General features: G+C 32.7%; 1 protein-coding gene across 7 annotated transcripts in view; it reads left to right on the top strand.

Annotated features, from left to right (window-relative positions):
* Positions 1–27,854, top strand: part of LOC106665388 (sodium channel protein 60E-like) — a 341,161-nt gene that overhangs the window by 237,598 nt on the left and 75,709 nt on the right. For all 7 annotated transcript variants that reach the window (XM_014391781.2, XM_024226925.1, XM_024226923.1 and 4 more), the window contains one exon: positions 27,577–27,785. In XM_014391781.2, coding sequence (XP_014247267.1) covers positions 27,577–27,785 — 209 coding nt within the window. The remainder of the gene's footprint in view (positions 1–27,576; positions 27,786–27,854) is intronic.

Below are 27,854 nucleotides of genomic sequence, written 5' to 3'. Positions count from 1 at the left end.
AAGTAGTATAAACCAAAAAAATAAACGGGTAAATTATTTAATAAGGTTATATATTTACTCTTTTTTATTTATTTAGGAAACCTCTGCTATTTTTTAACAATTTAATGTTTTCAAATTTAACAAATTCTTAAGAAATGGAATCAGACATTTCAGACTATTTTTTGTTAGCTAAATTAGCCCTTCCGTGTTTGTACTATGTTTGTGCGTGGTTTAAAGCCAAGACTAGTATGAGTTTGGCTGTATTTACATTTATCCAATCAATATTTTTGTCGTACAATAGCACTTGTACAAGTTTTTGCTTGTGTCTCAACTAGTTGGGATTAAATTTTATCGTTAAACTGAATCCTAATAGGTCTCACCCCTTCCCAGCCTGTAGTATGTATTGTACATTAGAACACGTTCATTGAAACATTTGCAAAATAACAATTGGGCTAAGTTAATTTTTTCTAATTTCTGAGAGGATAGTACCAGCCTGTTTTATATCGAGCCCCTTGATGAAGTTTCAATTATGAAATCTTTCCAGAGTTTCTGCTGACACTAGTCGTCTTTTGAATCTTTCTTTTATAAACTCTACCTTGAACGCCACCATATTAACACAACAATTAAATGAATTTTACGGCTGTTGTCGTTTCCAGGCATTTATCGTTTTTTTGTACTGCAGTGGATACCCGTATGTAGGACCATTCGTGTCAAAAGACATTTGAATTTCAATTGTAAGCAATCGTGACTTTATACATCTTGTAAATGAATCCATTTGAACCGATTGAGGCATTTCCAATCGATAATTTATCAATTTCATTTTGCAACAATATACACTGTCTGAAGGAGACAAAATTGTTTGCCTAGGGTCCGGCTTGTTTCATTTCAAAATAACAAGAAGCATTACAGAAATCAACGTCTCAGATTATCCTATATTCATATCCTTGACGAACTAACGGTTTCTCATAGAAAACATGTTGTTTTCCTTTCTTTCATGTAGAAAAGTATTGTAATAATTTAATTATTATTTGTTACGAGTCGTAAAACAAAATTTCTGTGGGCTTTTTTCAATCGTTTTTCATGTGGAAGTGTAGCCAATAAATTGTGAGTTATGAATGGAGTTAACGTAAGGGAGAAATATACAGTGTAATTGGTTTGAAACTTTTCACAATAGATTTTGTTTTCCCCCTCGGGAATTCCGTATAATCTCTCTTCGCAATTAAAACGGCATTTTCTGTAATTGGTCAATTGAGCTGAGACTCGGCTCGACGATGCGGTATGCGACGGTGGGTGAGAGAAAATCTGAGGAATATCGGAATACAATTAAAAACCACTTTTCCTTTATCCGTCCATTTATCACTTTATAGAGAGAGGTAAACCATATAGCTTTTATTAAAACGGAATGGTATTTGTGAAACTGCAATTGGAAGAGTTTGGAGAAAACACTATTTTTAAATTTTCCCCGTTTTGGAACATATACGAGCTAATAGAAATTCTTTCAGCAGACATGGTTTTGTTAGCATTTCGTGAACTATTTTTTCTAAAAAGAGATCATTCAGACAGCGGTAAATACACAATAAAAACTATATTAAAAGAAAGAATGCTAAAAACAAGTTTTATCCTTCGATTTAAACAATTTATAAAAATTAAACTAGCTCTTACTCGCGACTTCGTCCACGGCGAAATTTGTTTTAATGTGTGGTGATTAGTGACTGTTAATCGATAATTAATCAGAAATCGTGAGATGCGGTCTGGTGTGATGTAGGTTTCAGAAAAACATTTTCTTTATCGTGCCAACGTTTCGATCTTTATTGAGATCATCTTCAGGGCCTGGGATTTACAAACATTGCTTACATTTAACAAATACATTTATGATGTGGAAAAGTGAATTTATCTATTTTGCATTATATAAATTCACTTTTCCACATCCTAAATGTATTTGTTAAATGTAAACAATGTTTGTAAATCCCAGGCCCTGAAGATGATCTCAATAAAGATCGAAACGTTGGCACGATAAAGAAAATGTTTTTCTGAAACCTACATCACACCAGACCGCATCTCACGATTTCTGAATAATTATTTGTTTTAATGTACCTCACCACGACAAAATAGCAAGGGATTGAGTAAAGTATCATACGAATGAAAGTATCATACGATTCATACCTATGAATGTCACTAATGCGATTCAGAGTGCTAGTATGGTTTTCTAATATAATGTCCCGTTTCTCAAATTCAACTTCATTAGCCGTTGGGGCGTTATAGCGGCCTCTGTGACCATCAATTGGCTTGCTTGCAGCATTGATAACAACTGAATGAATAGCAGGTAGGTCGTACCTGTTCAAGAGTTGTTTTTAAGTGCTTGATATAAGGGTTCACATAATGGAGCATAATTTGAAGTATTTTTACTCATTTACTTACACTTCACAACTGGACAGTTTGAGCATCTCAGATTTGCTTCTCCACAAAATATATTTGTAAGAATCGAAGCTTCCTGGTGATCCGCAGGCAACAAACTTCCAATTAAATAGTAAACCTGACACTTAAACGTCGGCGTAAATTCATCTTCACATAACTGCTTAGTTCCAAATGAGATAATCTGAAAGCAGCTATTGTACTTCCGAATACGGTTCATAAATTGATTATGCACAGGATGATCTATAATTAAATTGTAAAGTGGTTCTGGCAAAGGTTCAAATGCCTCAAGAAAAGCTTGCCCACACATGCCAGCAGTTTCTTCTTTCCAGTTCAATGCGTTACACCACTGACACTTGTGGATCATGGTACCTATGCTGACTGTGCTATACGATTCATAGGATGACTCGAAATCATCTGCCAAAGCTGATACCGCTTTATCTTTCAATATTTTTTGTGCTTTGTTTTTCCGATGCCGAGACTGAATCTGTGTTTCTCAAGATGCGTGTGATGATAGTTGTTAACAACTGGCCTGGGAACTTCAGAATCTTGCAACTGCTTGTCGATGTGCAAGTAGGATTCTTTTCAAAAGATATTTTTCTTTGATTCTTTCGGATGTTGTGGATCGAGTCCTCCGTTTTTTTAATTTTCTTCTGTGTTTGAGTTCGGAAATGCTGGTCTAACTCTTGGTTTGACGAAGATGGAGATATGGACTCAGTTTCAACCGTCGGAGATGCAGGTCTTTTTAATCCTTTTGTTGTCATTTTCTTGGTAATAATAATCTTTGCATTTGAATATTTGAAGTCGAAACTTTCAGAAGACGGTACTTTTTGAAACAAGCGAGAACTCGTAAGATTTTCTGTGACCGTCGTTTTACATGGAAAATCGTCACTCCTTTGTGCGAGCAATGGCGTCAACTACAACCGTTACCATTCTCTTGACACTGAAAAGTAGGGGAACGACACTGCATGGAATGAGGGAGGAGATGTTTTAGTTTCTGCCTGACTGTAAAGTGAGACAATTGATGTTCACTTCAGTCTATACTACTAAAAATGCCATCCCTTAGAAATGGAATTACAAAACATCCTTTCTTATCGGACATCGATGTCATGATAGGATTGCACTGTCAAAATTTCAGCCCTTTAGATCGTGTGCGTTGTCTGTCAGTCAGTCAGTTATTGGAGACTGAGAGACAGAGAGAGAGAGAGAGAGATTAGATAATAAAATCAAAGACCGAGAGCACCTGATTATGGTATTATTATTATTATTTAAACTATTTTTTTTATAGTATGATCAAGTTTTTGTTGTTTTTGTTTTTGCCCTTTTTACTATTCGTGCCGCATTTATATTTCACAAGAATCCAGAAGTAAGGAAGGGTCGAAAATTCACTCGTCATCACGTCCAAGTAGGTTGGACCAAAAGAAGAAAAAAAAATAAAAACGCCCTTTCTGTTAATCCTCATCATCCACTGTGCAGAGATCCTCCTTATTTGTCATCAGAGTAATTTTAATTTTATGTTCATTTATTTGCATTACTTATTATTCGGAGATCGTGAGATGCGGTCTGGTGTGATGTAGGTTTTAGAAAAACATTTTCTTTATTGTTCCAACGTTTCAATCTTTATTCAGATCATCTTCAGGGCCTGAATTTATACAATACTAGAAAATTTTAGATTTAAAAAAACTGAATTTATACAATGCTAGAAAATTTTATATTTACAAAAAATAAATTTATACAATGCAAGAAAATTTTAGATTTAAAAAAATGAATGTATACAATGCCAGAAAAGTTTTAGATTTAAAAAAATATACAATGCTAGAAAATTTTAGATTCAATCAAAGTATTTGTACTAACTCAAAGTGTTTGTTTTCTGTGTAGATGTGTCATTCATGTGTGTCGTGTTGAGAGTACCACTGGATTTAAAATTTTCTAGCATTATATCAATACTTTTTTCTTTTCTTTTTTTGTATAAATTCATTTTTTTTCTTTTAATCTAAAATTTTCTATCATTGTATAAATTCATCTTTTTTTCATCTAAAATTTTCTAGCATTGTATAAATTCATTTTTTTCACATCCTATATGCATTTGTAAAATTTAAACAATGTTTATAAATCCCAGGCCCTGAAGATGATCTCAATAAAGATCGAAACGTTGGCACGATAGAGAAAATGTTTTTCTAAAACGTACGTCACTCCAGACCGCATCTCACGATCTCAGAATAATCATTAACTAACGGTCACTAAACACTACACATTTTCATTAACCCTCATCTTTAACCCCTTTAATTTTTCTCTTTTCCTTCCAATCTCGAAGCAAATACTGGTAGAAGGTGACCCTCCATTTGATTTATTTACTTACTTTTTCTCGTATAATTTTTAGTGTCTTTCTCTCAGAGAAAGTGGTCCTCCGATATAATATTTTAGATCTAACATTTATAACTCCCAACCCGCTCGGAATGTTGCCTGGTTCTTTAAAATTAATAAGGAGCGGAAATCGCCAAAGTAAGCACCACTAAAGATATATCATACATACCTACATAAAAGTATATATATATTCAAAGTTTCAAACACTCACTGTAACATATAAAGTAATAACGAGTTTGTTTACATTATTCAATGTTTTACAAGTTCAGACATTGTTTTTTTTCCAATTTATTCACCAAAGGCCGCTATTTGATGATGCCCGACTCACGCCTTATGCTAAAAATACATTATCGCCTCTCTTGTTCTCTAGAGAAAGTGCGACAAAAGATATTTTGTGCGTGTATGCCGGTTCAACCTGAATTCCAAGCGCGTACGGATGCCACAGATATTCATAGGGGTTGACAATGCATCAATTGTACATATGATCGATTTGACTACTGTAACCCTTACCTTGCCGCTCTTGAAAGACATACAACGTTGCGATAAATTATTAATGTATGGCACGTTTTAATGTCCTATTCCGTCAGTAATATATTATTACGAGGGGTATTATTAATATGAAATATGGATAAAATAAGAATGTTATACTGTGAGTTAATACATATTTAGGGATAAGAGAGATAAAATAGGTGGCAATAGAGCTCTTTCAACTCGACCTACATAATTATTGCTCTACCTGTGTTAAAGCCAGTCGACTTAAGGCTGTTGAATAGGTTTTATGGCGTGGCTTGTTTTTTAATTTTCCAGTTCTTCCTCACGTAGTAGCAAAATCCGAAGCCTGGATCCTCACGGTAAAATGTTTTCTTTGCTTGGCAAAATCTGTAAATTGTTTCTTTGTCTTCATAGACGAATTTTTCGTCAGGAGATTTACTAGAATCCAAGTTTAATTTTGATTATCATCCAGTTTTGCGTATCCAAAGATCAAAAAGCATTTAGAATCTTTAAGGATCTATTTTTAATGTCTCCCTTGTGACAAACTGCGGTGGCCGAGGGGTTAGGGCGTCCGGCTCGTATTTGCAACTCTACCGGTTCTGGGATTATATCCCAGCACAGCCCTTGAAATTTTTTATGAGATTAATTTGGCAAACGTATTGAAAAGTGGACACTTCTTCCTAGACCCCCAACCGGTAGTTGAACGTTATGCCCTCCCGCATAGCTGTATTTACGTTGCGATATTTGCTCCATTACACCTCCTGAGTACCCAAAAATCCAATCACAAAATCTCGCTAAGGATTACATGCTACTCCAGATACATTCAGACTTCACCTCGCATAAGGTTTCGCTTTTATTGGCTGAGTTGACTGATAAGGCTATCTTCTTGGAGTGAATTCCAACCTTATTTATTTCTCATTAGGGTAGCAGGTTTATAGTTCAATTTTTAAAATTGTTCCTAGGTCATCGTCTCCTCTTCCCTCCTCGGTTTTTAAGCAGTCAGTATACCTAAACTGGGCCTTAAAGGATAATTTTTTGGTCCAGTCTTCCTTTTTTGATATTACTATGTTGTGCTGCCTGTAAAGTTGAAATTTAAGGGGGTTTTAACATCAGTCGATATACATAACATGACCTAGTTTTATTAAAAGTTGTCCATGTAAAAAGTTTATGACAAGGTGCACTGCCTTGGCTGAATCAAAATTATTTTGGAACAGAAATCAAAAGTCTAAATATTTGTGTAATAAAAATTCTAAACAGCTTTTCAATTTTATCATATTCCTTACCGTAGTTGGGCTCCATAGTACACTATTAAGACCTGCTTAATGCATTGAAGACTTTTAACTTACACTTAATTTGGAACTTCAGCTTATTGTTTTAGATTGGAACTTCAGCATAAATTGCTTGGTGTTTAGATCAAGTTTTCACCTTGGTACCTTTTCTTTAAAAGGGCATGGAAATTCAATTTTGGTATCAATATAACTCCTATGTATTTACATTTATATTTATTTACATATACTCTCTTATTTTAAACAAGCATTCATTTGTAGCTAATTTTGCCTTCGTTTTTAAATATTACTATTTTCATTTACACAAATTATCTAATAGATAATACAATTCATATAGATAATATAATACGTATAAAATAACCTGTCGGGAATTCTGTCGAATCAGATATTCGATATGTACTAAAGAACCGGCTGTTTTTTTTTGTTTTTTTCATGTTCTTTCACGTCCTTTGTGGTTGAAAGGATAAATGCAACTCCTAAGGGAAAAGTTACAGGATTAAAATTTCTAAGAAATATTTCTCGTTATCCAGTAAATTTACATTAATGAAGTCTGCGGCAAAATTCACTTAGTTAAGCCATTAAATATATTAAGAAAACAAGCTCTTTCTAGTCATCACCTTGGCCATCATTATAAGTTATTTATACCAAATCTTAAAAGTAATTGTCCCAACACTTAGGCTTTTAGTTTTTAATTTGATTTAATTTCTCAATTGTGTTTCGATATTATCGATATGAGCAAAGTATGGAATGATTTCATTAGGTAACAAGTATTTTAGTTTCGAATCTTGACTTTCTATACAAATACTGACATCGAGTACTATCTTTGGTATCGGAATGGAAAACCAAATTAGTAAACTTATAAAACTGTTTATTCAAAAAATTAAAAATTATCAGTGTGACAAACGTGACTCCTTGCTATTTACAATTTAAAAAAGATGAACTTCCGAAAGAGTTTAACAAAACGTCCTTCCTCTTTCTTTCGGGTCTCAGCCACCTCTTCCCGAATCCTCCGGTAAGGGAATCAGGTTTTCCTGACCCAACAAGGATAATCCTTATTAAAAAAAATGTTATACAATTAAAAATTCTAAGCTTTTAATTCGATCAGATCGAATATTTTGTTTCAAGATTGGAATACTGGTATCGAATATTCTTTGATATCGCTCGAGTGGGCCAAAAATTGTTTATACCAAAAAAATTTCATCTAAAAACCGTTATAATTATCATGTCAACGCGTATTTGAATGCATAGATTAAACTAAACCTCCATAAGGCCTTAAATTTTAAATTTCCCTTAAATTATTTTTTTTAAATAAGTAAAATTTAGTATTATAATACGGAAATAAAGCAATAAATAAGCAATATATGCTCACTGAAACTGATTTGACCTATTTTTTTTTCTTTTTGTACATTGGTATTTTGAAAATTCGAAAGGAAAAAATTATTTTAAATAAAACAGTATTTTTATTATTTACAATTCACTATTATCTGAAATTATTATTTTTGCCAAAACAATCAATGAATTTCCGAAATGATGAATCAATGAAAAATGAATTTCTAAAAACATCGGATTTGAAGTTTTGTTATCTGGTATCTAAATTTAACTTAACCGTATAAATTAATTTTTGACAAAAAATTCCAATATTACCCTACAATTGTTTTATTATTACAAAATGATATTAACAATATTTGGGGTTTTTTACTTTTCCATGTGGTCTTTTTTATAAATGTTTTGTTTTATTTTTACATTAAATTTGTTGGGCGTTTCACGAATTTACCTTCTTTTTTAATTTAAATATTTCATTATTTATAGCTTTTTTTCAAATAAATATAAAATTTTAGTATTATTTTTAAGTAATATTTAAAAAAGAAAAGTTTACTTGCCGACAAGAAGCGGAACAATCCTAAATTTTTATATATTACATAAATAAACTTGAATTACAATTGCAAAATAAAACATATCTTTTGAAAATAAAACATATATCTTTTGAAAATAAAACATATATAATGTAAATTTTAAATTTTAAATTATTTTATAAATGTAAGAAAATATTGTCCTTCCTGATGAAAGGTATAAATTCTCGAAAAGTAAATGTAAAAAATTAAAGAAATTATAATGATAAAAAGGATAATAATTCTTTTAAAAATCCATGTTACATGATAAAAATTAATAATATTTACGCAACATCGAAATACCGCAATAAAAAAATAACGTCGCGGAAACATTTGTATAAAAATTGTACATAGGGGAGAAGAATGGTTTCTAAAAGATAGATATATTATGTATAAACCAATAAGCTTTGTTCACGGGTATTAAGTATGAATAGGAATCTGAATAATTTGCACGGAAGAGTGAAGAATCCAATAGGCAGAACACCGACCAACTCGGAGAAAAAAAAAGATTGCTGTTCCACCGGTAACTCCTGTAGAAAATCCAAAGAACGTATTTTGACGTACAAAGCCAACACAGGGCGTTTCAATTATTCTGCGCATTTTTTTTTTCGAAATAGGCCTTCGAAAATATCAAAAACCTACATAAAATACCTATCTACAAAAAATAAATATGCAAATTTTAAAAAAACAATTACTCCAATGAACCAACTAGCTTTCAAGTAAATATACGCAATTCTACTTTTTTTAAAGTCTTGTATCAACGAGCTTAGTAAAAAAAATTGAATCGTAAAACCATCAAAAGATACAGACAAATATTGTCGGTACACTTTAACGGGTTTTTTTTAATAAAGCTTTAACTTTCTTACTAGTAATTTTATTGTTGTGAATTTTCTTTGATTATTACAATTAGTCGAAAACTCAACTGGAGTCACGGAGTCACGGAGTCAACAGAAAATTTTTTCTTCATTTAACTCCGCATATTTTTTCAGCTTTCTGTACCCCTTCTGATTGTTTGCATGATCCGGCGATCGATATTGTTTCCTATGTAACCCTCCACTTGCTTCACTCCAACGTTCCACATTTCCGAACATGCTATCAATAAATAATTCTTAAGATTTATTCATTATATTGCAATTTACTTAAAATACTTAATTATATAAGTTTGATATGAAAACTTAAAGTGAATTCCTAATTAAATAATCATTCGTTTTCATTTATGAATCGAATTTTACCTACGGGAAAACTGTTTTATTAACAACGCCATAAATTAGTAGAATAATTCCAAACTTTCCTTCATAATAACTTGTCGTTGGGAGCGGTCGTCTGAGAAGCTCTGGCGAGTCGAGAACATTTGGCCCTCCAAGAGTCTTAACGAAAGAAAAGGATAGTGCTAACAAGACTACGGTTCGGCCATACCCGTCTGACACACGGACACCAGCTTTTGGGTCGAAACCCGCGCAGGTGTAGAGAAACATTGTTCAGTCTGTCACATCTGATCGAAGAGGCATAAAAATGGTACTCGGACGGGCGTACAGTATCGCTATGTTTTACAAAATAGACAAAATAATACAACTTCCTTTTAAAAAACTGAACTTGGGTATAAAGTTTATTCATTAGGCAATATTGTTTGGGATACGAACTTTTCGAAAAATTTTAATTTTGAGGCCACAATTTAAAAATTTCACAAAAACACGTTATGATTTACATTTTATTTATTTTTGTATTTTAAAATTTGTTACAGAAAAAACCTAACTTCGTTATCTTATCAAACATATGAAAAGAATATTGCAGCCTCAACGAGTTAGCGGTTGTAAACTTGACAATTCCTCTCAAAAACTTTATATGAGGTGCAGATCTGGTTTAGGTTTTTTAAACTACAAATTGTTATTAAAAATACTCGGTATTTTTAAGTACTGACTTAAACAATAGCAAAAATCGAGATCCCATGTCTGCATGCTGACTAGGTATAAACCTAAGTATCAGACTTGGGTGAAAGTTGGTAGCTACTTATTACTGATGTACAATGGAGGTCAAGACTGCTTATGGACTTTGTATTTCTCATTCAGTCTTTTCCTGTACTTTTTCAGAAAACTTTAATAAGAACAAGGAGTTTTTGGAGTCTGCTTGGATAGTATTCAGGTTGGTGATATCATTTGGTTGTAAAGGAAAGTCAGCAGTGTAAATAGTACTCAGGATGGGACCAAAAATGATCCCTTGAGGGACGCCACTTTGTATTGGTCTGATATCTGAGTACTCAGAGGATTCAAGGCTAAGGTAATAAGAAGTAGATTGAATGGATTCAAGGTTATAGTGGATATTTAAAAATTTTATGTATTAGAAATGGGGAAAAATTAAAAACACAATTACAAATCAGGCAAAACAATATTGTAAAATATGAGTTAAGTTAAATTATAATTTTTATTATATTTAAAAAACAGATCATTTGACGTTATAAAATTGATTTTGAAAGCAAGAAGGAGAGCTTTTTCAGTAAATTATAGATTTTTTCAATCAGATTGATGTTGAATTAGGTTCTTACTTATGTAATTAACAAAGGTTGAAAACCTTTTTATATTTTTCTTAAATTTGTTCAGTACAAGTAAAAAATATTAAAGATGCTGCTATACCTTAATAGATCTCATATCTAAATGGTTAGAACGGGGGTTACGTATGAAGTATTTTAAAAGATGTAGTACTGAGTTATAGAATGTTCATAATGAATTTGTGTGTACAGCCCGGATCCATTTAATCATACAAATAAATCTATATAAATAATTAATTTTCTCTCATCTTGCCCTCTCGCTTTCCCTAGGGATAGTGGAGAGCCGAAACTGTTCTGAGAGATAAATACGTCCAAAGAAGGCAAGGGCGGGCCTTTCATCATTCAACTACTTGCACTACCTACTCGCAGATTAATCAATTGTGATAAATAAATCCTCTAAGAAAACATTAGCTGAACAAAGCATGAAATCAAAATATAAATACAGACTGAAACAAAAGAATTAATAAAATGTTTGAATATGACTCAGAATCACTTAATCAAATAAAAGTTTTTAAAAAAGGATCTCAGCTTATTTAATTATCAGAGTAAGTTGTCGCTGTTTACGAACATCTTCGTTGCTGAATATTGATTGCAGCAATAGCCAGATAATTTATTTTAGCAACACAAATAAAATAAATGAAAGAAGATCTTACAGAATTTACGATTGACTATGTAAAGTAATAATTAACAACTGACAATGAGATGTAAAAATATAACCAATATCTACATGTAAATATACATTATAATTGTAAAACATAAAAAATTGTAACATTATTAACAGAGAAAAGAGCTGTGAGAAAAAATTTCGTAAACTATCACCCGTTAATTTACTGGGCGCTCGGTAATACTAAACCCGCACTACATTCCAGCCGTGCCAAAGTGATGCCTGATAGCGCCGTTCTATTGAGATTCCATGTTTACATCACTTGACGTTCTTTATATAAACGTATGTAGGAAGAAAATAATTAATGACCTAATTGAATATGATTATGTTGCACTTAACCAAATCGAAGTTTAAAAAAATGGATCTCTGGTCACAAAATTTAGGTTACCCAACATTACTTACCTGTAGATTAAAGACGCTTTTTTATCAAGAGCTGTTGTGAACGGTTGAAGTCTTGTGACTTCTTACTAAACAAATTGCCTTTTTTTTATCAAAAAAATAAACGGTTTAAAACAAATGCATAATTACTGCAAAAATTTACGATTTGGCTGTTTTGATGTGTCACAACATTCCAGGTGGCTATTTGTATCTACCATTAATTACACTAATTAATAGTTTGAGACATTACTATCCGGTAACAATTATGACATAATTAATTGCTTTGATCCCCTAACAACTAAATACATTGCTTAAATATAAACGTGATGGAATATCCCTTTATTAACCATCCACGTTTATACTATAAAATAAAATTTAATTTAATTATAACGTATGTAAATTGTCTTATATTATGAGAATAGCCCCTCTTTTTTGGACGAACCGATTTTTTCCTATTTCATTTTTTTTACTCTATTTCTACTTTTATATGCATTTCTTTTTCATGAGAATCTTTAGATCAGACCTGACGAATTTATCTTACTTTAGCCAATTTTTCAAGGTTTTAGTTGTTCAAAGAAAAGCCAAAATGTTAGCATTTTTCGGTACCATTTTCTCGAAACCTATTTTGCATACTATAAACAATCTTCTTTTTAATTAAATAAATATTCAAATTGTAAGGTAAACAGAAATTAGTAAAAAACTGTAATTATATAATAAATTATGTTGAAATGAAACATGACGATGTGTAAATTCTATATTTTTGAATAGGCAAATCGAGTTTTGACAAGTGACTGACAAACGTATGAAATGCTAGATTTTGTAATAGGACCCTCCGTAGCATTTTAGAAGTGAGAGGCTCAGATCAAAGTCCACACGTTATAGTATAATAAGATCTGAAATATCACTCCAAGTAAAATTCTGTGACATCCTACTCCCGTAGAAAGCCGTAATATTATCCTCTTTGGAGAAAAAGTAATTTTGAAGTTTTTGCAACAGCTTTTCCGCGCGACCGATTGGGAAAATCTCCGGCACTTATAAACTCAAAAATCCTTGATACCTGGAGTTTTGACGTTACTGTTGATTGATATTATTTATACTTTAATTTATTGTATTGACAACACTAAAATAAAACAAAATCATCTAAGAATTTCCTTCGCGTATAAATAATATTAAAATTATTTAATTTTTGATTAATGCTAGATTTGATTTCTGTTCGTGAGTAATAGTAATATAAAAAGTCAGGGACGTGGGCAATTGACGAAAATAAATTTGGGAAACTCTCGAATATAATTTTTATAACTCATCAGTGTGCTGTAAATTATATCCATAGCCCTTTCTAGTACGTTCTACAGACATGACATTCAATTCACCCCTTACTTGGTTTTTTCGGGAGTACAGTAAGTAGGAATACAATTCAGGGACGTTGAGATTCGAACCATAGACCTCGCCAGGGAAGAGTCGCCAAGTCGACTCCTTAACTACTGCAGCCACTGGCACACTGTAGGACAAAACATCCGAAAAATCTAAAAAATACATAAAGTACCTTAGCGTAGGTATATTTATTTTGGGTTCTAATTTCCAAATTTTAAAATATTACATTTTAAGTATATGTATATATATAACAACATATATGAATAAATATAAAAATGGTTTACCTTTCAAAAGTTACGTTATGACATTTATATTAAGAGAATAATATAGCCAAATTATATTTACGAGAGACTAGCAAGATGATAACAAACCGAAATATTTTAATCGGATTTTTTAATTAATGAACAAATGATATCCCATTATCTTTTATCTTTTCGAAAAATTTCACCTTATTGTACCTACTGTCTAAGCAAATAAAGGGTTCTTTATAGGCAAGAAGGGCTAGTATTTAAAACTCAACCAAAACAAAATACAAACAGTCATATTATCCTTGCTGTATTATTTTTTATATCTATTATAACATTAAGACGGATATCAATCAAATCTACATTATTATTTTTGGAGAGTTGAAGAATAATTTTTTTGGGGGGTTAGCTATAAGGCTGACAAACTATATTCGTCATCGCCAGCCGTCTCTTTCCTTGCTTTTCTTTTCCCGTTTTTTCTCGTTTTAATCCTAATAATTTAGTTTCTTTTTTCTGCAGAAATAATTAAACTAGATAGGAATAATCGATTCTCTCTTTTCTTTATCCTTTTTGTACCTCAGGGCCGCGACGGTTGTAGATAAAATAACACAAATACACATAAACCAGAAACAAAGCAAAAATTATAGTCTGGTAAGCATTAATACTATCTCTAAGTACTCAATATTCCTCAGGATAATTCAGAATAAGCTGTCCATTTTTGCTAATAAATTATTACATTTACACAACAGACTTCGTTCACACTATTCCAGAGAACTATTCGGAGTATTTGGAGATGAGCCCCTTCATTCACGCTAATTAGCACATTCGTACCAATAAATAACACATCACATACATAAAAGTACAAGATACAGTTAAAAATATTTAATCTATCAACACTCTATCAGCCCTCGGCAATGTACCATCTTCATTGAAAAATTGGTTAGAAACTAAAGTTAGAAAACCTAGTTCCTCACTGAAGATGGCGCAATGCCGAAACACGTTTGAATAACTCAAAAACCCCGGTAGTTGAGGCAGAACCGGTATATATATATATGTATATAATGCAGGGTAGGCGACCAAGACCCGAGGGGTTAAATGCCTGGGTAGACTCGTACCCCATCCCTAAAAGGTCCGGGACTTGGTCGGCTCACGTGCCCTGTATAAACCTCTTGGACTTGTTCACAAACCCCAAGATTTTGGACCATTCTATCTCGGGGAGTGATTTGGTGATATCCTCTCCTTCAAAGATTTCAAATCTAGACCTAGCATACCTATCACATTCTGCGAGGTAGTGCTTTGCCGTTTCTTCTTTTATTTCGCAGAAGCGGCAAAAGGGATCTGGTAGGATACCCATTACGAAGAGGTGTCTTCTCAGTGGGCAGTGGCCCGTCAGGATCAGCCTCCTAATTCCCTTCCTTGAGATAGAGAATAACCATTTCGATTCAGCTGATTTGATCGCCTTAACAAACTCTTTCGATTGCCTGTGTCCGGGGGATAAATTCCACTCCCTAAGGAATTGTTTCATGCCCCAGTTATTGATACTCTCTTTCGCTGTGCTCATAGAGTGAGGTAATACCGGTTGTGGCCCGACAAACGCACTTTGGCTAGGCCATCCGCCTTTTCATTGCCATGGTGTCCTTTATGTGCTGGTATCCAAATAAGGGTTACATTGTTCTCAAACCTGAAAGAGATCCTATTGATAAGATCTATAATTTCCTCCACCAGTCGTGAGGTTGACAAATCTTTTTGTAATGACCTAAAACTAGCCTGACTGTCAGAAAAGATTTTAATATCTTTTCCCATAATTTTATTATCCATAAGTGTTCTACAACACACATTGATTGCCCAGATTTCCGCCTGAAAAACGAAGGTGCTATTTCCAAGAGGGGAAATGCTGATTCCTAATTTTGGTATGTAGATTCCTGCACCACTCCCTCTACCTTTGATAAGTGAACCATCTGTGTAGCAGTCTATGTTACATGGTCATCATTCACACTATAATCATAATCACAAGGGGTGGCTACCTGAAAATGCTTTTTCCCCGAAGGGGTTTTAATCTTTTTATCACTAACGCTTAATAATTGACCGTTAACCTTACTCAATAGTTGAGAGATTTTCGAGTGACCTATGTTATTTCACTTATGATTCCAGCTGCCCTCGCTAACTAATCTGTAGAAGCTGATTAGTGCTCTGACCTTAACCTCAATGTGAAGGGGTGTGGTATTGGTTATGATTTCAAGTGCTAAGGTGGGTGTAGTTGAAAATGCTCCTGTCATCATTAAACAACCTAGTCTTTGAAATGAACTTAATTTATTTCTAGACCTTTCCACCACACTAAAGCTGCGAAAAAGAATCTAGGTAGAATAATTTTAGTATATAGCCATTTGGCTACCCATGGTTTGATGCCCCATGTTTTACCGACAATTCTCCTACATTGTACCATAGATATGGTGCCTTTCCTGTATATGTCATTAATATGAACTTTCCAATCGAGTTTCCTGTCAAGTGTCACACCAAGGAATTTGATTGAATCCACTAACTTTAATTCTATGCCCTGACATTTAGGGTTTTTAAAATTACCTAATGTTCTTCTCCTGCTAAACACCGGTAAGTTACCCTGTACCTTTCTGCATGAATTCTTCTATTGGCAGACCAAAATCTATCAACTATAATAATTTTATTAAATTTATAGTTAAAGGTTACTATCTTTAAATGTATTTCTTTAGAAAAAGCAGTGTATAAACAGAGGATTCTCGTTCGGGCTAAATTGGAGCTGTTGTTACAATCCTGTGTATGGTATTATCAACAAAAATATTAAATAATTCTTTTTTTTACTAAGTGTTTCTCTATTTTCGTCCGTACAATACAATAAACAATATGTACAATATATTAACACAATTTAAAAATGTAATTACCCCTTCAACGTTTGAACTGTACTGGTAGTAATCAAAGCAAGATTTAGTTACGTTCTACAATATGAAAACGAGCGGAATGAATGCTGTAGACGATAATTATTCAGAAATCGTGAGATGCGGTCTGGTGTTATGTAGGTTTCAGAAAAACATTTTCTTTATCGTGCCAACGTTTCGATCTTTATCGAGATCACCTTCAGGGCCTTGTGTTGTCTGCATTTCAATAAAAACGTTCTCTGATTTATAGCCGATGCAAGTTTCTTCTCATTGTTGGTGATGCCCTTCAGAATACTTTTACCTTCGTGTCCATATGTAGTTGAAATTTGTTCATAGAATCCATGTTTTCGTTCTTCTCGTGTAGCAATGTGTTGTAGACGATCAAACATATTTAATTACCAAAGTGAGTTGTCACTTGACGGTTTTCTCATGGCTGAATATTGGTTGCAACAAAAGCCAGATAATTTATTTTAGCAACACAAATAAAATAAATGTAAGATTGATATATAGAAGTTATGGTTTTAATTGTGAAGTAATAAATAACCACTGTAATAAAAAAATCATATAAAATATAACGTAAATATATAGTAAAACATATAACATAAGAAAAAATATAGCTTTATTAATAAAGAAAAGAGACTAAAGGAAATCTCGCAAGCAGTCACTAACTAGGTAATAAATGGCGATTGGTGATACTAAACCCGCACAACATTGAGGTCGTGCGGAAGTGTAGACCGATTACGTCGTACTATTAAAACTTGGATTTTACGTCACTAGACTTTGTTTACAAAACTAGATGTTTTAGTTGAAATTAAACAAGAATAGTTACGTAAATAAATTAATAATATTTTTCAGAACCAGACCAATTAAATAAAAAAATTATTCCCAGTTAGATTATATTGAGCAATTAAATGTTAAAAGTTTATTGTCGAATTTGATTGATTACCACGGTTACTAACCTATTCAAAACAAACTGGAGATATTTGGCTAGTTGGCCATTTCATTCGTTATACTAACTTTTCCCTTGAACTAATAACATTTTTTTTTTTTTTTGGTCTTCTCTTCACTAATAATTCAAGTGTCAATTTGTCAGCTTCTCTCAGAAATGTGCTCAAGAACTCATTCCACGTCGCCCCCCTTGCCCAATTTTCTCAGTGAATTCCCCAGACCGTTTTTATAGAGCCAGGCTCTCTCGCTTTTAAAGACACCACAAAAGAGTACAGCATTTTTTACTTAATCTCTCAACTCTCTAATAGGTTTTTCGTGATCAATAGGTAAACTCACAAGGTCAAAGTCCTGACACTTTTACCGAGTATTTGACGAGCTGTATTGAAAGGATTTGAGGCAAACTTGTTCATTCAAAACAAGCTTGTTCATTCAAAACAAGCATATAGTAAGGGTCTATGAGGACTATCTTACTTTAAATTTTTCTAGTAAAAGTTAAATACCTGGATATGAATTTAGCATGTTTTCAGACGGTTTTATGATGCTGTAGAACAGGACAGGTGTTGGACAATAAAGTTTTTATATCTCTTAAAGTTGCTTGTGCAATTTTCTTTATGGTGTAATGAAATTTTAAGACAATAATATGTAAGTCTGATGTAGAGTGACTTTTTATTGGAAAGTACATACTTTCATACAACGCTTTAATATAGGCTGCTAAATTGAAAACTTACCTTGGAACAGAAAAACGTAACGGTTTGAACGAAATAGGTGATTTCTGAAATATCTATTCTCGTTTTTCCGTTTGTTGAAAAAACGTTTCTCCTGTGAGTCTCACAAAGCTCGGTAGGTCGCACACTGAAAATATAAACGATAAATTGGCTGAAATGTTTACTTGAAATTGTTACAAGCAAAATACCAGTTTACACTACAACATTGTATCTGTGCAGAAACAACTACAGTTCTAAATAAATTAATTCAATATCCGCCAAAGTACATTACTCTAATTGCAGTTCAAAACCACCAAATCTGTCATTTTTCAAGAAAATCTCAAACACAATTTGAAGAAATTGGAATACCATAAAAATTTTGACCTTCTCCATGGTATTGGAACGGACACCCAACTAAGTTTTTCAAATTACAACGTACGTAACAATATCACTAAAAGAAAACAATGTAAATACGTAGAAATTATATAAAATTGTATTGTTTTAAATATTGAAAAAAGCAAAATGTTAATGAAAATGGATCATTTTAAACCACGTAATATCCAGTTACCATAAACAACGTTTAAACATTTACCTTTTTTTTTATTAAATAGCGATTTATAAAGCAGAAATTGATCCACTGTTATACGCGTAAACATTTAAAGCCAAAAATGGATTCCTTTTACAGCAAGTACCACTTACAAGCTGGATGTGTAATTGCTTTTACCATCTGTAAATCTTTGTTTGCGTAATTAATCGTATATGTTCTCCGGTCGCCCACATATTAAATTTGACTAATTAATGGTACCGTGTGGAACTAACGGCAATCCCACCCAATCTCACCGGTAAATTTGAATCTATGCTAAAATGATGTTTTTTGAATTGAGTAAAAAAATGTATATTCTCACATTAAACATTATTTTGACAATGATTCTTGGAAAATAGGTTCGGGTATTTTTACGATTCGTGTCCTGCTTAAAAAAATTTAAACCAACATATAAATTATAAAAAAAAGTGAAAAGTCATCTATTAAAATAAATTATATGAACCATTAGCAAAATTGGCTAACTCTTGAAATTTAAAGTAGAGACTTTGTCATGAACAATGCTAAAAATAAAAAAAGAAGTAATAATTAAGTAATTTCAAAATGCAACCAATTCTGAAGCAGCGGTCAGTTAAATAGGATAATAAAACGTGGGTAGAAATCCAAATTAGAGGATAACTGGGAGTCAGAGTACATCGAAACCTTTGTTTTCTAGAGCGGAGGAAATGGTTCACCAGCTCCGAAACTTTCTTGGATTATGGACTGATGGGGACGAATGCTGAGTTAGTGAGGATTCTAAGTGAATCTAGAATGGATATTAAATGTTTTAAAAGGAGTCTGTTGAAGAGTTTTAGGCATCACAGGAAGAAGGCTGATGGGTTTGTAAGAGTTTACGTAAATGGGTGGTTTATGAGCTTTGGGAGTGAGAACAATGACAGAATACTTCCATAAAAGAAGAAATTGGATACATAGGATCGAAATGTATACTATGGTTCAAAATGCCATGGCCTTTTTGAGATGATTTCACAGTGGGTGTAACAATTCTAAGCTCATTCTAAGTATATCGTTGCTAGAAGACCTTATATGAAGTCCTTTTTTCTACATTAAATAATGTTCTACAAGATTTTAATCATATTTGTTTCTGCTTTATTTAATTTATTAACACTTAGTAATGTTTTCTCTTGTTGAGCATTTTTGTTTGTAGCATGTTTGTAATGTTGAAGTTACAGTTGTTGATTATGGTCAACTTTTCCCTTGTTTAAGGCATAGGGTGATGCCAATTGTAATGATTTCGAGCGAGGTGTCTTGTATGCGTGGTAAGTACTTGTCAGCATACAAATTAGTTCGATGTTATTTCACACATCTATGTACACAGTTACCGCCAAGGGTATTTGTCTCGTGATGTTTGGTTTGAGAAGTTTGCACTTGATATTTGCTGCCTTTAATGAGGTTTGCCAAACATTTCCACCACCAATCATTACCAGTGTTGTCATCACTTTGGAATTTCAACTTCAAAAACTAGGAAAGAATTTTTTGAAAAGTTGGTTACTAAACAAAACAAAAATAACGGAATAATTAATAGATAACAATAAAAATTAGCGAACGTCTTTCGGAATAGAGGTTTTCCTTTCTCATTTGGAGTGGTAAGATTTCTTCCTTTTGCACATAAATTTCGTCTATTGTGCTGATCTTTCAAAAAAATTTCTTGGAAGATTTTTTATTTCTTATATACGATAGGTAATTCTACCTTAGGGATCTAGATCTGGGTAGCTGAACAACGTCTTTTCCAAGTACCATAGCCTTTTCATAGCTATTGCAACACAGTTGCAAAGGATATGTTCTATCGTTTCTATTTCTTCTAGACATATTCGAAATTGGTCATTTGTTGATAATCTCATTTTTAAGCTGATATTTAACCTGTTATTGTTTTTCATTCCTTTCTGTTTACGAGGATTTCTGCTTTCTCCCATTGTGATCTTTTTAAATATTTTTGCTTGCCACATACCTGGTTTACGCTTCCAGAATTTTTTCTTTAGAATCAGAAGATAGTTGTTCTTTAGATTTCAAGCTTTCAGTTTTTTAACGTGATTATGCCACAAAATTGGTTTGGTCCTATGAGTTGATCCGATGCTCTTTTTTTAGTAAGTATATCTGCTTAGTTGCTTATAATTCTCTCATGATCTGACGCCAATTTTAGCGTTAGGCTATTTGAAGATTTTTGAAGATTTTTCAGGGAATTTAGGCAGTTTCAGATAATTTATGAGATAATCTCGTCGGATTGGAGAGCCTTTAGTGCTGCCTGGCTGTCTGAAAGAATATTATTGTACCTTTCAGATGGTTATTCTTTATTTTGAAATAGAGCATAATGTCATATTAAAATTGCATAATTTTTATTGTTCACATTTATTTTCTTTGCTTTAAATATACAGGAATTCTTTAATACAACAATGGTTTTTGCATTTTTTCATGATCTTGATGAATCTTTAGTTAAAAATGTCAATACTCAAAGTTATCATATAGCTTCATAATATTTGTCAAATTTTTTTCAGAAATTTGACAAAACAGTATATTTTTTGTAATGTTCAAAAGTAAAACTTTATTTATAAAAATGAAACATGTATAAAAAATTTTCTCCGCTGAGTGATTTTTGAGAAAATTAGGTTTGACAGTAGTAACTTGACACCCTGTGTAATTATGAAATGATTCGATATACATAAAAGAATGACTTTTTACTTACGAGGTGCACGTTTTGTTTCTTATGATATGAAACTTCACACCAGAAGATCTTGATATCTGAAGGAACTTGAACTTTAAGCAACAACTTTCCAACAGTTTTGGTTTAATTGCGTTAACTCCGAATCGACTGGCGTGATGTACAAGAAACTTTTTCTAATTTATTTATCTTATTGTTATTTTAATCAAGCGTAAAGTGAAGGAAACGCATGCGTTTGCCGAATACCGTCCTGTGGTCATGCCAAGTCAAATCGATTAATTCCACCTCGTCCGGAAACGTTCAACACGTTAAAAAACCGTTTTTCAACCCTTCTAGAAAACATTATAAAAGGAAACGGCTTTTTTTAATGCAAACTTGATTTATAAAAGTGAGCGATAACGTGAGATCCGATGTATTTCGGAAATATCGTAAATCAAGCCGAAGAGCGCGGAAAGGGAGGGCGAGAACAAAGATTTACCGCTTGATAATTCAACCAATCGATAAAACTAATTCACCAACAATCGTTTTCTCTTTTTTTCATAAATAACGATCTTTTATACCTAATCCTTAGGTTACCGTGCCCACCTGCATTAAGGCAATACCATTTTTTATATAAAAACTAAAAATCGCCTCCATAGAAAAAGTCATTATAATAACCGTATTTTTAAATTTATTTCATTTCCGTTTCTCTAAATAATTTAGTTCTCCTTTCTCTTTTTTTCTTGTTTTCCTTTCAATACAATTCTTAGACAACTTGTCATTATTTTACCAACGACTTCTGTCAGACAGATCTATGGTCCTTGCATGCCAAAAATGATAAAATATATATGTTGTAATTTTTTTTATAATACATTATTATTAATTATTTTTAAAAAATTCAGCCAATTCTTGTTGTTTCCGTATTGCAAAAATTGTTAATATTTTGAAAAAAAACTCACCGTCTATCTGGCCTCATTTGTTACAGACCAAATTTAAACTTTTAAATTTTAAAATGTATTGAATGAATGACTAAATTTAACCAATAATACAGCCTTTAACATAGTTTAGCTAATATTTTTTCTCCTAAAACGAACCTGCTTGTTTTAATCTAGTAAAAATACCCTCTAATGAAAAATATTAAAGGGGTAATTTGGAGTAAGAGTAAAACGTTCTACTGTTTAATATTAAGTGTAAATTAAAGAAGTATGTCATAAAAATAAAAAGTAATTATGCGGTTGTTACATTATTCTTAAATTTGCAATAAGAATGTCGGTTAAAATCTAATGTTTCTCTTAGGCTATTTTAAGAAAAAAATATGGCAACATTATCGATTTGGGTTATTTCTAGAATAGAAGGAATCTTCAGTTATTAAGGAAAAGATTTCCCTTTGTAGTGGCGTGAAGTAGGAACGCATGTTTGGAATTCGGTGTCTGCCTTGACCCTCTCTTAACGAAATTCTGTTGGCAAACCACTGTTTACTAATTGAGAAGAATAACGTTTGTTTAAAACATCACATTCTCTCTCTCTCTCTCTCTCTCTCTCTCTCTCTCTCTCTCTCTCTCTCGCTCTCTCTAAATAAATCAAAGAAAGATAGAATATGTATTGAATTTTTAATACGTTATTTTGAAAAAATCATAAAGCGATTTTTGCTTCAATGTGGCCTGGCGTCCTTTGTATAAATGATTTTCTAAAGTGAACGCTGATGAGAACACATTGACCAAAATGCCAAGCATTACAAACCAGAGAAAATTCGAAAAAAAAACTTTAGGCTGCAAAGAACTAAAAAATACGTGGAAATTTAGAGGAACATCACAAAAAAAATTACGAGAGTATTTAAACTACGAGGTTATAGGTTAGGTGTTTTTGAAAAAATACCCATTCGTTATTACGTCGGGTTCGAATGCGTGGCCGCTGAATTCGAACCCGGGACCTTTACCTTACAGTAATGAGCGCCTTGCCAATGCCTTAAAAGTTGCGGGCTCTGACGCCCCTCAGAAAAGGTTCGAATTATAAAGAGGGGGGGGGGTCAATTTCGATTTATAGAATGCCCTTTCTCCCCTTATGTTGAACCGGCACAGGGTTATTTACTGGATTCGTCTTCACTCGCGTGGTTTTGAGTTAATCAAACTCGTTAGAAATGGATGTGCAGAAGATGGCTAGAAAAAGGCTAGAATAGAAAAGAGGGCTAGAAACACAGTTCCATACTGAAGATGGCGCAACGCCGAAACGCGTTTGAATAACTCAAAAACCCGCGAGTAGAGACAGACCCAGGAAGTGACCCTGTGCCGGTTCAATACGAGTTCACCGACTTCCACCTAACATCGACTCTTTCTCCCCTTGTTAGGAAAAATATTTCGTATTACAATTTACCAAAGTGACCTGCTGAGGATAAATATCAACTTTCGAAATAGAAAGAGTAATACAATTCAACATGCTAGGTCGTGTTGTTTAATTGTGGGAATATTCGGCAATAAAACAAGCCGTGCTTAACCTCACTCATTAAGCTCATAATGTGCATGTTGAATAAAAACATAATGGGTAATAATGTTCACCAACTGGCCATTTGATCCAATAAACTTGTTGCTTTTCGAAACTGACTATAAAGGGGCGGATAAGGAACTCTGGACCAGCTTAAACTAATTAAACTTTATTCCTCTTAACCGCTTTCCGTACTCAGGATGAGTTTAACATTTTGATAGATTTCATTGTTAATGCATTTTCTTCTTTACCTACACACGTTTTACCATGTTTAGGTGTTTTAGAATTATTATTCTTTAAAAATATAGTCTAAAAGATGGAAATAATAACATAATTTGATAGAAGATATGATTATGCATGAATAATATTTTAAAATTAACATATTTACTGTCTTTTGGTGGACATAAAAAAATTAATTCGTAATGTGTGTTTTTTTTATTTACGGGTTGTTTAATAATTTGTTGGATTCGTGAAGACCGCTCCTCACGAATTCAACAAATTATTAATTCGAAACAAAAACACTTTTTGTACTTTATTCTTTTGCAATCTTTCGATGTACACTGACAGGCAAACATGCTAAGTTTTAAATTGGGAATATCATAAAAGGTAAACCCACTTAATCCTTAATTCAAAACAAGGATAAAGAAGTTTTCAACGTTTACTTTTTACGGAATTTAAAATGTTATTCAGTCTCATTTGAATTCTGACGCAATAAATTGTTTAGTTTACATCTTTGGTCTCTTAATTTCAATTTTTTAACTTAAAAATGCCTCTTAGTGCTGAGGATGTTGCGCTTGGTGTGGCACTTATTGATGATGGACGTTCCACTAGGTATGCGGCTATTGACAATTTTGCGAAACCGGCATCTTACCGTTGTTCAAGCGATTCATCAGCATCAGGCAGTTCGAGGTGTACAAATTTCTGAACGCATTGTTTGGAGAAGATTAAATCAGTATGGATCGATGGTTTTTCGCGCCGTAAGAGGACCAGAATTGACCAAAACACACAGAGTTGCACGGCTCGCATTTGCTCGAGAACACAGCCATTGGTCTTTGGACGATTGGTCTGCTGGACTTTTTACAGATGAGTGTAAATTTGCCACTCGCTATGTGGATGAAATTTTGGGACATCATGCGCTGCCTATCCTCGATGAAACCAGCGACAATCTTATTCTAATGCCCGATACTGCCCGTCCACATGTACCTCGCAGAGTACAAACGTACCTTCAACAACATAACATCGGGGTCTTAGCCGGCCATTCTCCAGACTTGAACCCCATCGAACATTTAAGGGATAACCTCAAAAGACAAATAAGAACACGTCCATCTCTTCCTGATACACTCCACGTTCTTGAAAGGACTCTTCGTGAAGAATGACTTAACCTCCAGCAAACAGACATGTCCAAACTGGTAGAAAGTATGCCGAGGCGTCTTCGAGTTGTAATTAAGGCAAGAGGTGGAAATACGCAATAGTGAAATGTTAATTAAAAATATAAAACAAAATTAAAACAAATTTTATCTGGCAGACCTTTTTCATTTTTTTTTATTTTTCATTTTCTTTAGCAATTTACATTTTTCTTACTTTTTTAGATAAAGTCTCAATTATTAAACGTTAAAAAACGTGAAACTTTGATTAATATATAAAAATATATACAAATCAAGCTATATTACAATTAGGTGGAATTTTTTGCCTTGCAGTGTATTTATCTCCTTCATCAGAACTATCACATTATAATTTTTAAATAAACATAAACATCTATTTACAATTTTAAAGAAATTTATTTTATATTATCTACTTGATCTGATTAAATTTGAGGTTAGTATGATTACAATATTTTACCTGCAATAATAACAAATTAGGGTTGAGAGATGATATGGGAGTTATTAAGGCTACCGTTATGGGAAAATATGCATCCCTGGATACACTTCATCCGCACAGTTTGAGGATAAAATTTTGCCACGGGACAAACTCTTGTCGTCCGTCCGAAGCGAGAAAATAGGGGTAATGGCTAAAATCTATGACAAACCCGTTCCCCTGATTAAACCCCAATTGAAACCCAATTCATTCTTTTTTTTTTTTTTTTTTTTTTTTTTTTTTTTTTTTTTTTTTTTTTTTTTTTTTTTTTTTTTTTTTTTTTTTTTTTTTTTTTTTTTTTTTTTTTTTTTNAATGATGGGATATAGCAGGTAATGTTATGTTCATTAAAGATCTCCAAAGAAACTAAAGAGTTCGCTGTAGTGTAGTTTTTTGTTTCTATTTTTAATCTGTTACGGCCAGAAGCCGAAATATTTTTAATGTTAGATGATATGTCTTTTTCTACCTTCCAAATTATCTTGCCTAGAGACATGGGATGTAGATTACCGATATTTTTGTCCAAACTCTCAATGAATACAAAAAAGGGTCCTATATCACTCGGTTTATATCTATTCTTTTTTAAAATTTCAAGCCTGGCCAGCCTTTTTTTGTTATAGTCTTCTTCATTATAAATTTTGCCTTCTTCTTTACTCATTATCGAGATTTTATTAAATTGAACTGCAGTGGCATCATTTGGTCTTTTCAAAGAATTTGATTTTACCTTATCCTCAGAAAATTCATCCATTTTTTCATATTGAACGGCATAGTTTGCATGATGGTCAGGGGGGTCCCCCCCACCGCTGACCTCACTCATAAAAATTTTTAAGTATTTAAAGGCGAAAAGAAAATTATATCTTCTATTAAATAATAATTTAAAATAAAATTAAAGAAAATTAGTTAGTACTCTCTGTTTTAACGAGAGTAGAACTCGAGCAGTAAACAAACACTAGATAAGAGAGTTGATCCGATCTACGCGATGTCTAAATCCCGACTGCAATTCATTCTTTCCCTTCATAATGATGCATTGCGGTTAGCCATAAAGAAATCAGCTGATGGAATCACCTCAAAAGAGAGATTCAAGCTCATTAAGTAACATTCCTGACAATCCTTAAATTTTATTAAGACAAAGTTAGAAAATAAAATTATATGAAAAAATAAAGGAGAGTTTCTTATTAATAAGGGTAATTAACTAAAAGCATATAAAATTAATTTCAATGGTTCATTAAATCCTCCAATGAGTTTTCATTTTATTTGTTTGATGAGTATGATACTTTTTTTATAAACCTGCAACAAAATATTACTACCTGTTTCGTCTTTCACGATTATAGAAAAATTTAGGAAAGAAATTATGATAGCCAATCAAAGCAGCATTTGGTTATATTTTACAACATGGCAAATAATTTTACAACTGCAGTGATCTAATTGGCTTGTTGCTGCCTTTGACTTGTTTTTTGCGCTTCTGATTATAAGAGCCAGATAATTTGTGAGGCATAATTAACTACTATGACAAAATTTATAACTCAGTAAAAATCCAATGTAAATGTTCAATATATAGAATAGTAAATTATAACAAAAGAAAAAGAAATGTAATAATTGTTAATAAATAAAAAATCTGTGGGAGAAAATTTCACAGGCGACCAATCATGCAATTAATTCACGGCGTTCGGGGATCCTAAACCCGCACTACATACTAGTCGTTCGGAAGTGTTGGCTGTTAGCGCCGTTCTATTAAATTTTTCTCCTTGAATAATAATAATTGCCTTGTAAATCAAAACAAAACATTGAATTTTGTTCAATGAATTAATAATACTACAATCTCCTTTGTTGCAGACTTTCTGTGTGGTTTCGAAACGATTCCGAAAGAAGTACATTCATCGCTTCACGGCAACACCATCATTCTTCCTGTTTTCGCCGTGGAATGCAATACGAAGAACGTGCATCTTCCTATGCACCAATCAGTACTTCGATTATGTCGTTATGACGACAATCCTACTCAACTGCGTCTTCCTCGCAAAAACTGAACCACTTGATGAAGCCGAGTAAGTATATAACATGAGTATCTGCTCCAAAAACCTCCTCCATACATAATTTGATTGACTCCAAGGTAA

Source organism: Cimex lectularius, unplaced genomic scaffold, assembly GCF_000648675.2.
Source record: "Cimex lectularius strain Harlan isolate CLEC.00 unplaced genomic scaffold, Clec_2.1 scaffold9, whole genome shotgun sequence".
NCBI lineage: Eukaryota > Metazoa > Arthropoda > Insecta > Hemiptera > Cimicidae > Cimex > Cimex lectularius.
Note: the sequence above shows the minus strand (reverse complement) of the source record. Positions and strands in the feature narration are given on the sequence as shown.